Genomic DNA, 12,087 nt, shown 5'->3' on the forward strand with positions numbered 1-12,087 from the left:
TAATTTTACAGAAATTTAAAGCTCCTAAAGCCGCATTCAACCTTTTGGCGCATTCAGATTAAGTAGCATGCAGGCCACTATCTCTCTCCGTTGATTCTGTGAGACTTGTCAATGACTCTATCCGAGGCGAAACTTAAAAAGTTAAGAAGGCAATGCTGCGGGGATTACTGCCGCTGTCTTCACTCCCATTATAATATTATCAAAATGGTAGAACTAAATTCGAACTCCTTTTACAACTGCTTTTGAATCAGATTGGAGACAGAGATGAAATTTTCTAAGCCATCCTTCGAGTACAGATTAATTACGAAGGTTTTTTTAAGGACATCATCGTCCAAAAGATTACAGAAGAAGAGGTTTTGAAACTGATCATATCGTAACTTATGGCTCTGCTACACAGAAGTATTGGAGCAAAGTAAATCCCATATTCTAAGCATCTTAAAGGCGTTTAGCACATGCTTCCACAAAAAAGGCATGCCTTTCTGATGAAAATGTTTTCTTCTAAACAGCAGTTGTGCTCAGTGATTAGCAAAGTAACTACGCATGATGCGTGCTCGCCACTATTATCATCATCAAGTTTTAAGACACAATATTCCATGGAAGCTCCTGCTTCACATGAAACTGAAACATGGGTTCCTCTTTGTTTTGCTTGAATCAGAAGACAAAACTTTGATACCACATATAAACATATTATAATATTTGGCATGCGCACTTCAACTAGCTTCAAAGGGGATTTTGTTTGCAGTACCCTCTGATTATCCATTCGGCGAGCACCACTTGCCGTCCATTTCGACTTCAACTAATGTCATGCAGACAAACTTTTGTTTTCATTAATCTTAGTACTCTTTGATTATAATTCATGGACATGTTGGTGGGAATAAATGTGGATCACGCGCACTCCACGTTCAAAATACTATTCAAATTGTTCTGTTCATGCAATTTCTGTTATAACCTAATTTCAAGCATAAATTAACCAAGGTTTTCCATCTATAAATACCTTCTTTCGATCGATTCAATTCATCTCAGAACACAAATAAACAGTTTCCAATGGCAACATCTTACTCCACCATCACCACCATTCTTTTCCTCCTACTCATTGCATTCTTCAATCTCAATCAAACCCTAGCTGGGAATAGAAACCCTAATTCAGTCGTTCTTGGTCTTAAACGTTCTAGCACTTCCTTTCCTATACCTAAAGCCTCCAAACACTCAAGAAAGAGACTTTCAGAAGTATCAGATATGGTTGAGCAATTGAGGGCAGTTAGAGATGGATATTTGATAAGTTTAAATATAGGAACACCTGCACAGGTTATCCAAGTTTACATGGATACTGGGAGTGACCTGACTTGGGTTCCTTGTGGCAATATATCTTTTGACTGCCTGGATTGTGATGACTATAGGAACAATAAGTTAATGGGTACTTTCTCCCCTTCTCATTCTTCTTCAGCTGTTAGAGACTCCTGCGGCAGCACTTTTTGCCTTGACATCCATAGCTCTGATAACTCTTTTGATCCATGCGTTGAGGCTGGATGTTCATTAAGTACCCTACTCAAAGCCACCTGTTCAAGGCCCTGTCCTTCCTTCGCCTATACCTATGGTGAAGGAGGGCTAGTCACAGGGACACTCACCAGGGATAACCTTAGGGTTCATGGTAGTAGCCTTGAAATCACTAGGGACATTCCCAGGTTTTCTTTCGGTTGTGTCGGCTCTACTTATCGAGAGCCTATTGGCATTGCAGGGTTTGGTAAGGGTGTACTTTCTGTACCCTCACAGTTAGGGTTCCTCCAAAAAGGCTTTTCTTACTGCTTCTTAGCCTTTAAGTATGCGAACAATCCGAATATTTCAAGCCCATTATTCATGGGAGATGTTGCTGTATCTTCGGATGACAATTTGCAGTTCACCCCAATGTTGAAGAGTCCCATGTTCCCCAACTACTACTACATTGGTCTAGAGGCCATAACTGTAGGCAATATTAGTTCTGCTGAAGTCCCTTTAAACTTGAGGGAGTTTGATTCACAAGGCAATGGGGGTATGTTGATTGATTCAGGAACCACTTACACTCACCTTCCAGAGCCATTCTATTCACAAATTCTCTCAATGCTCCAATCAGTGGTGACCTATCCTCGAGCCACAGATGTAGAAACGCGAACAGGATTTGATCTCTGTTATAGAGTTCCATGTCCAAATAACAGATTTACAAATGATCCTTTCCCTTCAATCACTTTCCATTTCTTGAACAATGTAAGTCTTGTTCTGCCCCAAGCTAACTACTTCTATGCCATGAGTGCTCCAAGTAACTCAACTGGGGTGAAATGCCTACTGTTCCAAGGCATGGATGATGGTAATTATGGACCAGCCGGGGTATTCGGGAACTTCCAACAGCAAAACGTGAAAGTTGTCTATGACTTGGAGAAAGAGAGAATTGGGTTTCAACCAATGGACTGTGCTGCAGCCGCAGCCTCTCAGGGACTTCACAAGAACTGATTTCAGTGGTAGTTAATGGTAGTTCTTGCTGTTAGCCTGTGGTGCATCATTTGGCCCACATAATAATGAGGCATGACAGTTTCTACATTTGAATAATGTGTTGTAGCTGCTGCTTTTTTATTTTTGCTCAAGTTAGTTTGTACTTGATAATTAGTCAATGTACAAACTAGATTTGATGGTGTAAGGTTTCGGATTCATCAAGATAAACGAGCTGGTGTTATTCTTATTGCTTACCTACAAGGAAACAAATTATGGTGGAGCAAGTTTTTATGAAGTATATTATCAGAGTAATGGGTGTGACGAGGATGACGTAGTGTTGCACATGCCAAAAGAGCATAAGAAATAAACATCTTAAAATTGGTGGAATCATGAGCAACTCAGAGATCATGGGATTCTTTTTCTGCTTCTATGTTTCGCACGATAATATTGATGTAGTTTGTTTATCATGCAATCAATCATTGGTATTGACCTAGAGATTCATTTTTAAAAGAAGCTTAATTCGTCCTCTACTCAGTCTGCTACTTGTCCTTAACTAACATAAGTCCAAGCATAAAATTAAAGCTTCATCTTGCCAGCTAGAAATCCAATCCACGATCATGGAAGATGGAGGTTTTTATTTTTTTTAATTTTTTTGCATCAGATATGCCAAATAACATGAATTTGGATTTTGATTACGCCACCAAACAATTTATTTATATAAGGTTTCGTTAAGTTCACCAACTACGTCTAAAATAAGCAAAACAGAACTAAAACAAGCGAGAAGCATGGCTTGGTTAGAAAAATGGAAACTAGGAACTGGAAAGCTCACCTATAATATCCGGAATGATGAGTATTCAAAAGCTTTGCCTTCCGCTTTTCCCCCACAGTGAGTTGAACAGGAGAATTATTATAGTATATAATAACACTAATACCTTTTAGACTTTACTCGTAAGCCATAACTATCACTAAAGCAGAGATCGATCTTTCGGAATGGAATCCAACATCTAAAAAATTGGGTCTCAACTCAACGGAAGCATAGGCTTCTAAATAGATTTACCCAAGTTGAGACTTCACAGTTATCATGGCGCAGGAAGAATGAAAATGGTCATGTTGAAACTAGTTGATTGGCTTTCTTTTGCATCTTCCGGTAAGTGCTAGGTCTAGAAGAAGCTATAAAATATTCACTTCAGGAAAGTGAAGCTCCACCCATTAAAAGCCTATAGCAAGATTTTGTACTGCTTTAAAGCAGAGGAATAAAAAAGGAAAAGGTCCAACGTCCTTGCGCATGACAAGGCCACAGAATCTACTCCGAAGCATTTTAAAAGCTACCAGCGGCACAAGGAACAGCATTCTAAGCGCCTTTCACTAAATACATAAACTGAATGAGCCAAAACCCGTCCGGGTGCGCCCCAGCTGCTGAGTTAAGGAGTATAGGTCATCCCCAAGACCCCAGAATCCAGATGGTAATTCACTATATCGTTATCAAGCAATACAGTCTCTTCACAATTATCACAGGAAATGGCACTTTTTTATTTTAACATGTAGGTTATACTATGGAAGTTAAACATACCATTACCACACTTAATTTACAAGAAAAACCAATCTCCATCGCAATTAATGGGTCTGGACGACATGCATGTACAGTTCTGAATGAACAAGGTAAAGTAAGGAAGATAAAACTTTGCTTTACGGAGAGCATTACAAGAGCTACTTAGGAGTTTCAGGCAGGCAGCAACCACCACCTAAGAGCAACAAGATGCACTTGCTGTCCGTTCCGCAGGTCTATCCATGAGAACCATTCCAGCAGGATTTTGTGCTGGCTGCACTCGAGGCAATCTTTTAGCTGTACAAAATAAAATCAGTCAATTGCCAATTCAATAAACAAATAATGCAAGCTTTTGGAAACTTAACAAATAAAATACCTATTTCATAGAAAATGTCATTGACATTGGATGCAGTCTTTGCAGAAGTTTCCATGAAGAAAAGACCATTCTCCTGAGCATAGGTTTGTGCTTCCTGAATCACCAAGAAGAATATGAAGTCAAATTAACATTTGTATGTAGGTTGAAGTCAAAATAAACTTGAACCATGTCTATTGACCTTTTACAATATCAAAGAGAGATATAATGTTTAAATTTGAAAGCAATAGAGATATGAAGTAAATTTGATAACTTGCCTCAGCTGCCACCTTCCTTGCATCTAGTAAATCAGCTTTGTTCCCAGCAAGTGCCATAACCATATTAGGGTTGCCTTCACAGGAAAAGGAAAAGAAGAAAGTTAACAACAAAATATTAGAATTCAATTACTCATAGAGTTAAATAAACATGTCACAAGGATAAAAATAAGAACAATAACCTAAACATTTATGATCAGCAAAAATCCTACCTTGTGCTTGAAGTTCTTGGACCCATTTTTTGGCTCTCTCAAATGATGCCTACAAAATAAGAACTCTATTACTATTCTTTTGGATACTAAATGTCACTCCACATCTCTACTAAATTTCAACAAAAGCAATATTACTGTTTTATTCTTCAAACTAAAACAAAATTTCACCCTGAGTTTTTAAAATCCTTAATAATAAGTGCTAGCTTCGATGAGTTGGCGAGTTCTAATACTGTATAGAATTATGCACTAAAATGCCTCAAATACAAATCCTCTTCACAGACCCCCGCCCCTTCCTTTTTTTTCCTTCTCTTGCAATAAGAGCAACTTTAAATACAGAAGAGGAAACCAATCGAACAAAAGTATTTAAGAGGAAAGAATGGGAGGGGGGGAAGGGGAGAAGGACCAATGTTAACAAATTTACGCTAAATCCAGGAGAATCTTACTTTTCCTTCAACTGACAACCTTCCTATTTGAGATCCCTCTAAGCGAAATCATAGCATGACTAACATGATTCTCGAGAAGATACTCCAGTAGTCTTGATTGAGGCATCAACCAGACAAAATTCAAGTAAAACTTGAGTTGCAAACATCATAAAACTAGATTCATAGAAAGCTTGCCTTGAGAACAGTAATGTTTAGCGGATTTTAACTCAGTATTACATGTTCCCAAAGTTTTGATTGTTCATCTCCCAGCTTCACATTTTGAGCAATAGGCAGTTTAGTTTTCAAAGGACCAAAACACATAGAGATGACAATGGTTTGCCATCATGAACTTACTTGATTTGTTATATCATACACAATGATTGCAGCTGCAGCTCCTCTGTAGTACATTGGTGCCAAGCTATGGTATCGCTCTTGACCAGCTGTATCCCAAATCTCAAACTTTACAGTTGCATCATTCACAGCCAACGTCTGGGAGAAAAAAGCTGCACCTATGGTTGATTCCTACATTATAAGATAAACGTCAAGTTATATATTCCTCAGTGAGATTTTGAATCAATAATGTTCTAACTCACAAAAATCAATAACAGCACCAACCTGAAATTCGACAAATTGTCCTTTAACAAAGCGCAACACAAGACTAGACTTCCCAGCTCCAACATCCCCAAGTAGAACCTGAATAAAAAAATACAGGTTAACAACCACTACATGGAAGAAAGCCACCAGTTCAGAGTTCAAACCAAAGGCCCAACTCAACTTTCTGGTATAAACACAACAATTAGGTGATCATATTCTAGACATGTTTTGCTGCACCATGGCAAATTAAAATAGATATATTTGACGCCAAAATGATGCATCCACAAAGTGTAAGGTTTCTAATTAGAACACATGACTACTAGTCGAAGCTAATAAAATAAAGTAGTTGATACGATATCAACATAATATCCACTATAAGAACAACAATAAATCCCAAAGAAATTAGCATAAATCTAAGCATAAACTCGTAAGTAAGACAGAGTCAAAATTTTAACAAAACCTCTAAGTTATAAGCAACCTAAATCAGCAGCCTAGAAAGAGAAAGAAACAAGGAAAATAAAACAAGAAAATTAACTTTGAGGATCAAAACAAAACCCACATGACTCGATCGGCTCTAAAACAAACCAACAAAATGGAAACAATATTCTCCAAAAATAAGCCAAACCCTTATCACAATTCACATTAAAAAAAAAAAACATGCATCATCCACCAAGACCCAGATCAGAATTCAGCATCTAAACCCGCCCCAACGCACAAATTACAAAGTACAATTAAAAAGGGCTATCGTAGGGAACAAAAGCGGGGTTTAAGATCAAGAGAGAAAGAGAGAAACTAACCAATTTAGCATTAATGTTCTTGTTTCCAGTGGTGGCCATGAGATCCTCTGTAATCAGATTTATGTTCCGAACAAAAACAGATCTAGGGAAATTATATGTATTAATTAAAAAGAAAATTGAGAGTTGTGGCTTGTTGAAGGCGTTGACGAAGAAAGAGGGTGTTAAAGCAAAAGGGTAAAGGCAAAGGGAAGGATCCTCCTCAACCCTCAAACCAAACTATACTCTCTCTCCCTCTCTCACAATGTCTTAACCCAAACTCGAAAGCGATCGCTGTTCTATTTTTTATTGGAATTGCGTTTCATTCTTTTATAATCTCTTTTACTTTTATTTCGTCATATTCCACGTGGCAACAACTGAGCCATTATCTTTTCTGTTTTCGGCCACCTGCTCTTTGCCATAGCCCAAGATTATGCTCCATTGTTGAATGACTCTTAACAAGCTTGGGCTTTGTCTTTCAGAATTCAAGACTTTTAGGGCCCATAAGCCATTGGGCATTTGAGCCCTCAAAGAACTCCACCTGACCCTGAGAAACCAGGGTTCAACAACAATAGCCCAACAAAATGAAAGATGGGAAATCCAAAACATCACTCAACATTTGCATTTCCATATAAACCAGGCAACAAACACAAACACAAAAGACCGGCCATGGGACCTCATCCTGCTAATAATGTGCAGAAACATCAAGTTCTGAACTCATACCTTTCATGAATTTTCCAGACATGTTTCCCCAATAATAGAAGAAATCTTAACAGAAAACTGTGACAACTTCCAACTAGTGAATAACTGGTTTGTATTATGTAACTTCTCATTTGGTGTAATTAGTGAAGAATCAAAATTTTAGCTGTTCATTTTCATGCATAGTTGATTTCGAGTTCTCAAATTCAGCAGCAAAGCTTCTCAATGCTTTTCATTTGGATCTTAAGAGCCTTTGAATCCCATATCAAGGTGCTTGGGAATAGTGCATGACACTGCTCGTGCCTACTAAGTTTTACGGATGAAAATAAATTTTCTAATCTCTGGAGTCTTAAGACAAGACTTCTAAGGTTTTCCTAGGGCAAGCATTCTTTATATGAGCATGCTCTAAAGGTGAAGCTGATATACTGTGCACAATGGCTAGAAATGTTGATGTTCTTGAGGACTCTTATTCTTTTTTTTTCCCCGATATTTTTTGTTTGTATGCTCTGTCAGATCACAACAAAGCATCTTTGGAACAAGCAAGAAGCCAGCAGATTTGGCTTTTTACCTGGAGTCTCAACCCAAAGATGGCTCTAGTAGTTATAGTTGTTTTTCTTTTGTTGTTGATAAGGCATCTTTGAAAGGTCATAGTCCTCCATTTCGAATTCATGTTGGGCATCAATGGGTCCTCCTTGCCAATCAGTTTCATTTAACTTCTCAAGTATATATTTATATTATACAAAAAATGTCCACTGTGCAACAACTATTATCAGGTCTCATGCGGTTAGCTAAGTCTGCAAGTAAATGTCATAGTACTATCCTTACTGTTAACTGTACTATCGAATTCTGAAATCATTAGACATTTCAGTCAGAAACAAAACTTGATTATTGAGAATTTACTTGCTTGTATTAAGAGAAGAAAAATAATGAAGTAATACGCAGATTTTAAGAGTTTAGACCCTTAATGTGCAACAGAGCAATTTTATATTCATCCCTAGAGAAGAAAAGGAGATAAAACACAGAGGGAAGAAGGGGTTGTTGTCTTTTTGTGACAGTGTGGGGGGTGGGGAGAGAAAGGTGAAGCAGCAGTACCATTCTACCAAAAGAACAAAAAATGTGAAACAGTAAAAGTGTTGCAAATGGCCAAAATAGAGGGGGTGGTAGATAGTAATTTGACTGATGATAACACAGAAAAAAGGATACAAAAGCTGAAAATGCCCATTTTATCCAGGCTCTCTATCATAACACTCTATAAAGAAGAAAGCAAACTTTATTAGTACACAACCTTTTGTCAGAAAATTACAACCAAGCCTACCAAATTAGCCAATAATGACCCCCTCTTCCTTTCTCTCTCACTCTGAATTCTCAGTGGAAAATAAAGAGAAAGAAAGAAGGCCCAACTTTTGCCACAGGCCACCAGCCTTCTCAAGAGAATACAAGACTACCTCCAATAATAGCGCCAGAATGGCACTTTGGTAAATTTATCAACCATTGGCATCCCTCAGGGTTCAGAGATCCATTGACTGGTCGCCTTTGACCAGTCCCAGAGAAGTTCTGGTCGCTGCCCAGTTGCTGCAACGTTTCTCTCACATTTCTACCTCATAAATGATTAGATGAGCAGCTCCCCTTGTTCCACTTCCCCACCATGGCATGTGTGATTCACACTCCAAACTCTGTAATGTGAAACGGATCCTTGGGGTTTCTTTTGTAAACAAGAGAGAGTGGGGTTGATATCCCATACCTGTCATTAGATACTTTAGCGGAATCTCCCTGTTCAATGTTTTGCAAAGGTACTGTAACACTGCAAGTCTGTAACAAATTACGGCAACTTAATAAAAGTTGTAGAGTTTGCATCACAATCTAGATGTCAAGCACTTATGGTGTGACCTACCACTTTAATTCATGTGATCAAGAATTTGGAAGAAGAATATATCATTTTCTCACTCAATACATATAAAGTTTACCATCTGATCAACAAGAGAATTAATGTAATCCATATTCAAGCCATACTGTCCTTGAAGATAAACCCAAATGCACAACAATTTGCTTATATTTCACTTTTGGTAGTATTACAACCAACCCTAGTTTGTGTTTAAACACTTGACATGAAAGAGATAAGAGTTTAAAGACATAATTAGAATGATCAATGAAAGTGAGTACAACATAAAATTTAGATCACAAATGGGACAACCAATTACTATATACAACTACCAATGTGATTAATTAATCTCTCCCTGTCTTAGATATTAATGGATAGTTGCTCTTTTTTCATCAATAAGAGAATCACTTTGGAGCTGACTGGTTCTTGTGGGAAGCCAGAGCGAGGATAGAATTAGCAAGCTTGTTAATGGCAACAACCAGGCCATCAATGCCGTTTCTGTTGATCTCTGTCCTAGATTCCTCAATCTTGAGTCTTCTCTCATGCAAACTAACAAGATCTCTATGTCTTCTCTCCTCTCTTTCCTCACTAGCCTGGATGGCTTCCGCTATGATGGAAGCACTTTTAGAGATTGCAGTGCCCACTTCATTTGAGTTGTTTGCACTTGCAGTGCCACTGGTGCCTTCCCCATTACCTCCTGATCTTCTCCTTCTCTTTGCAGGTGAGTCGGAATACTCACTTGTATCAGAATCTGAGCTATCACACATCTCCAAAACATAAAAATATGGAACCAATGAAATCAATCAATACTAACTGAAAATTTATGACACATGATTACTACTATTAATAATTAGCGATGAAATCAGCCAACTCTCAGCCCTTCCCAACAAAAATGAATACTACTCTTAAAAGGCACATTCAATCAGTGCATCATCATAAACAGTAGTAGTTTCTAAAATGGCATACGAAAAGCATGGGAAGTAGTACATTAATTTCGCAAAAGAGAGAAAATACAAACCCTGCAACATTATTATGGAGCAAATTGAAAGCAACCCTTGATGTATGGGCAAAGAAAGAATATTATTCAGAAAATTGTTAGCAATATTATGATAAATAGTGAAAAAAATGCGATATGAGCAAGGCAAGGGAGAGAGAGAAGAGTACCTACTGTGGGCAATGGCTGAGCATAAGGAAGGGGAGATGGTTGCACGAGTGGTGCAGGAGCAGCTGTTGGCGGCGGCAGCGGCGGCAGTGCTGGTAGAGGTAATGCAATTGCTGGAGGAATAGCAGCAGGAAGTTGGTGTTGCAATAGAGGAGGCAATAAAGGTTGCACACTAGTCATTGGTCTATCCATAACATAAGGTATGTTGGGATTGGGACCTGACCCACCAGCAGCCACCACTCTTTGAACTCCTTTCTTCTCCACCACCTCCTCCAAATGCTCATATATCTGGCGCAACATGTTACTGGGCAAGTTCTTTTCTTTTCTTGCATTCTTCTCCATCTCCCAATAAGATCCTTCGTTATTATTATTATTCCCTTCTCCTGCCTCAGCTGTTCTCCTTTGGTACTCTCTCACTTTCTTGTAGTCCCTCATGAGATTATCCCACTTGTCATTGCACTGGTTTTGGCTCCTCATACACCCTTTTCTCCAACAATAATCTTCCACCCATTTCCATCTTAGCTCTGTTGGTTTGCTCCTCCCTTCACTGTCCCCACTTTTCTTCATTCTCCTCTCATCATCCATCTTCTTTGCCTCAATCAATACCATTGTTTCATTAACAGTCCAGTTTCCTTTCCTGTATTCCCTCATTACAATATTGTTACCACCTTGATCAGCCATCACCAAGTGCATGCGACACCCTAACAAAACATAGGGAGAGATGAGGGAGAAGGAGAGCTAGGGAGAAGCTGGAGCTATCTGATTAATGCTCTAGAAAAGGGAGCAAGATGAACCCTTTTTACAAGAGGAGCTTGAAAGAATGAAAACTTGGCCCAAGGGGGTCTAATACTGAATACTTGTGACTTTTGCTCTCTTTTTGGAGACCTGATTTGATGTCGGGTAACAAAAGTAGTCAAATATCACAAGATTGCTAATTGAGGCAAGAATTAATATGGGTTCTACCTAAAGCTAAAGATCAGTGCCTCAATAACACATCACTCTTTAAGACAAAAAAACAAAGGGTCGTCTTGTTTTCATGATTTTGGTGATTTCAAAGAGGAGAATTATGTTTGCTAATGAAAATGAAAATGGGGGAAGCAAGGCCAAGTTAAGCAGCTGCCTGTTTTGGTGTCACCATCTATCTCTTCTTTTTCCTCCACTTCAAACTTTTAACTCCTTTTTCGTGTGCCTGTGTTTTGGTTTGCACTCCGCCCTTAAAATCATCAAAAAATCTTCAAAGTTGAAAGTTGAAATCTAAAACTACTTATTCAAACCACTGCTCCCCACAAAGTGAGGGAAAGAAAACAATGAGAGAGAGAGAGAGAGAGAAGGGGGGTGAGAGAGGAAGGGTGGGAGAGAGAAAGAGCTATCTAGCGTACCATTATAAGAAGAAGCCAAGCAAATCCATTCAAACTGACATATCAACAAACCCCAAAAAATTTCACAGAGAGGGGGAGAGGGAGAGAGAGATCTTTTTGTAGGAAAGGTAGATTAGGATAGAGAAAAAGATGTAGTGTTGCCTGCATTAGAGAGAGTCAACATGAAGACCACACATGTGGCTAAGCCACCAATCATCACACAGCTTTTGAACTACCTCTACAGTTCTTCCCTACACCTTCCATTAACACTTTCAGAACAACTTTGTACCCATTCCTAAGACATTTCTTGCCAAAAAGAAATGCTTCTACTTATTACTAGTCATTACAACGCATT

At 38.6% G+C, this 12,087-nt stretch overlaps 3 protein-coding genes across 6 annotated transcripts; 1 reads left to right on the forward strand and 2 right to left on the reverse strand.

Moving 5' to 3' along the window:
• Positions 1 to 1,044: 1,044 nt before the first annotated feature.
• On the forward strand, positions 1,045 to 2,481 carry LOC149526704 (Eukaryotic aspartyl protease family protein). The gene has a single exon (XM_089784925.1). The coding sequence runs from the start codon at positions 1,045 to 1,047 to the stop codon at positions 2,479 to 2,481; it is 1,437 nt and encodes a 478-aa protein (XP_089641051.1).
• Positions 2,482 to 3,966: 1,485 nt separating this feature from the next.
• Positions 3,967 to 6,942, reverse strand: RHA1 (Ras small GTP-binding family protein). Of its 2 annotated transcripts, none has more exons than XM_089784860.1 (7): positions 6,659 to 6,942; positions 5,883 to 5,960; positions 5,622 to 5,789; positions 4,846 to 4,894; positions 4,633 to 4,710; positions 4,383 to 4,472; positions 3,967 to 4,303 (listed from the first exon to the last, which is right to left on the reverse strand). In XM_089784860.1, exons 1-7 carry the CDS (start codon positions 6,695 to 6,697, stop codon positions 4,203 to 4,205), a joined length of 603 nt encoding a protein of 200 aa, XP_089640986.1. In that variant the 5' UTR covers positions 6,698 to 6,942; the 3' UTR covers positions 3,967 to 4,202. The 2 variants fall into 2 exon arrangements, with proteins under 2 accessions (XP_089640986.1, XP_021293999.1); XM_021438324.2 differs by having other exon boundaries at positions 4,383 to 4,476; positions 4,637 to 4,710; positions 6,659 to 6,940.
• A 2,417-nt stretch (positions 6,943 to 9,359) lies between these two features.
• LOC110424268 (hydroxyproline-rich glycoprotein family protein) lies at positions 9,360 to 11,882 on the reverse strand. 3 transcript variants are annotated; one of them, XM_021438814.1, is made up of 3 exons: positions 11,754 to 11,882; positions 10,381 to 11,587; positions 9,360 to 9,979 (listed from the first exon to the last, which is right to left on the reverse strand). In XM_021438814.1, the coding sequence occupies exons 2-3, from the start codon at positions 11,065 to 11,067 to the stop codon at positions 9,617 to 9,619; spliced, it is 1,050 nt and encodes a 349-aa protein (XP_021294489.1). In that variant the 5' UTR covers positions 11,068 to 11,587; positions 11,754 to 11,882; the 3' UTR covers positions 9,360 to 9,616. The 3 variants fall into 3 exon arrangements, with proteins under 3 accessions (XP_021294489.1, XP_021294488.1, XP_021294490.1); XM_021438813.2 differs by having other exon boundaries at positions 10,381 to 11,871; XM_021438815.2 differs by having other exon boundaries at positions 9,360 to 9,963; positions 10,377 to 11,868.
• Positions 11,883 to 12,087: the final 205 nt, after the last annotated feature.

Source organism: Theobroma umbraticum, unplaced genomic scaffold, assembly GCF_002168275.2.
Source record: "Theobroma umbraticum cultivar Fairchild unplaced genomic scaffold, ASM216827v3 scaffold_204.0, whole genome shotgun sequence".
Taxonomy (NCBI): domain Eukaryota; kingdom Viridiplantae; phylum Streptophyta; class Magnoliopsida; order Malvales; family Malvaceae; genus Theobroma; species Theobroma umbraticum.

What these genes read in the sequence shown, in the direction of transcription:
- LOC149526704 (XM_089784925.1), top strand. Translation starts at nt 1,045, where the DNA reads ATGGCAACATCTTACTCCACCATCACCACCATTCTTTTCCTCCTACTC.
- LOC110424268 (XM_021438814.1), bottom strand. Translation starts at nt 11,067, where the DNA reads ATGCACTTGGTGATGGCTGATCAAGGTGGTAACAATATTGTAATGAGG. An exon ending in ATGCTCAGCCATTGCCCACA is followed by an intron (nt 9,980 to 10,380) that starts GTAGGTACTCTT and finishes TATGTTTTGGAG; the next exon opens with ATGTGTGATAGCTCAGATTC.
- RHA1 (XM_089784860.1), bottom strand. Translation starts at nt 6,697, where the DNA reads ATGGCCACCACTGGAAACAAGAACATTAATGCTAAATTG. An exon ending in GACAATTTGTCGAATTTCAG is followed by an intron (nt 5,790 to 5,882) that starts GTTGGTGCTGTT and finishes CTTATAATGTAG; the next exon opens with GAATCAACCATAGGTGCAGC. An exon ending in GAAGGTGGCAGCTGAGGCAA is followed by an intron (nt 4,473 to 4,632) that starts GTTATCAAATTT and finishes TGATTCAGGAAG; the next exon opens with CACAAACCTATGCTCAGGAG.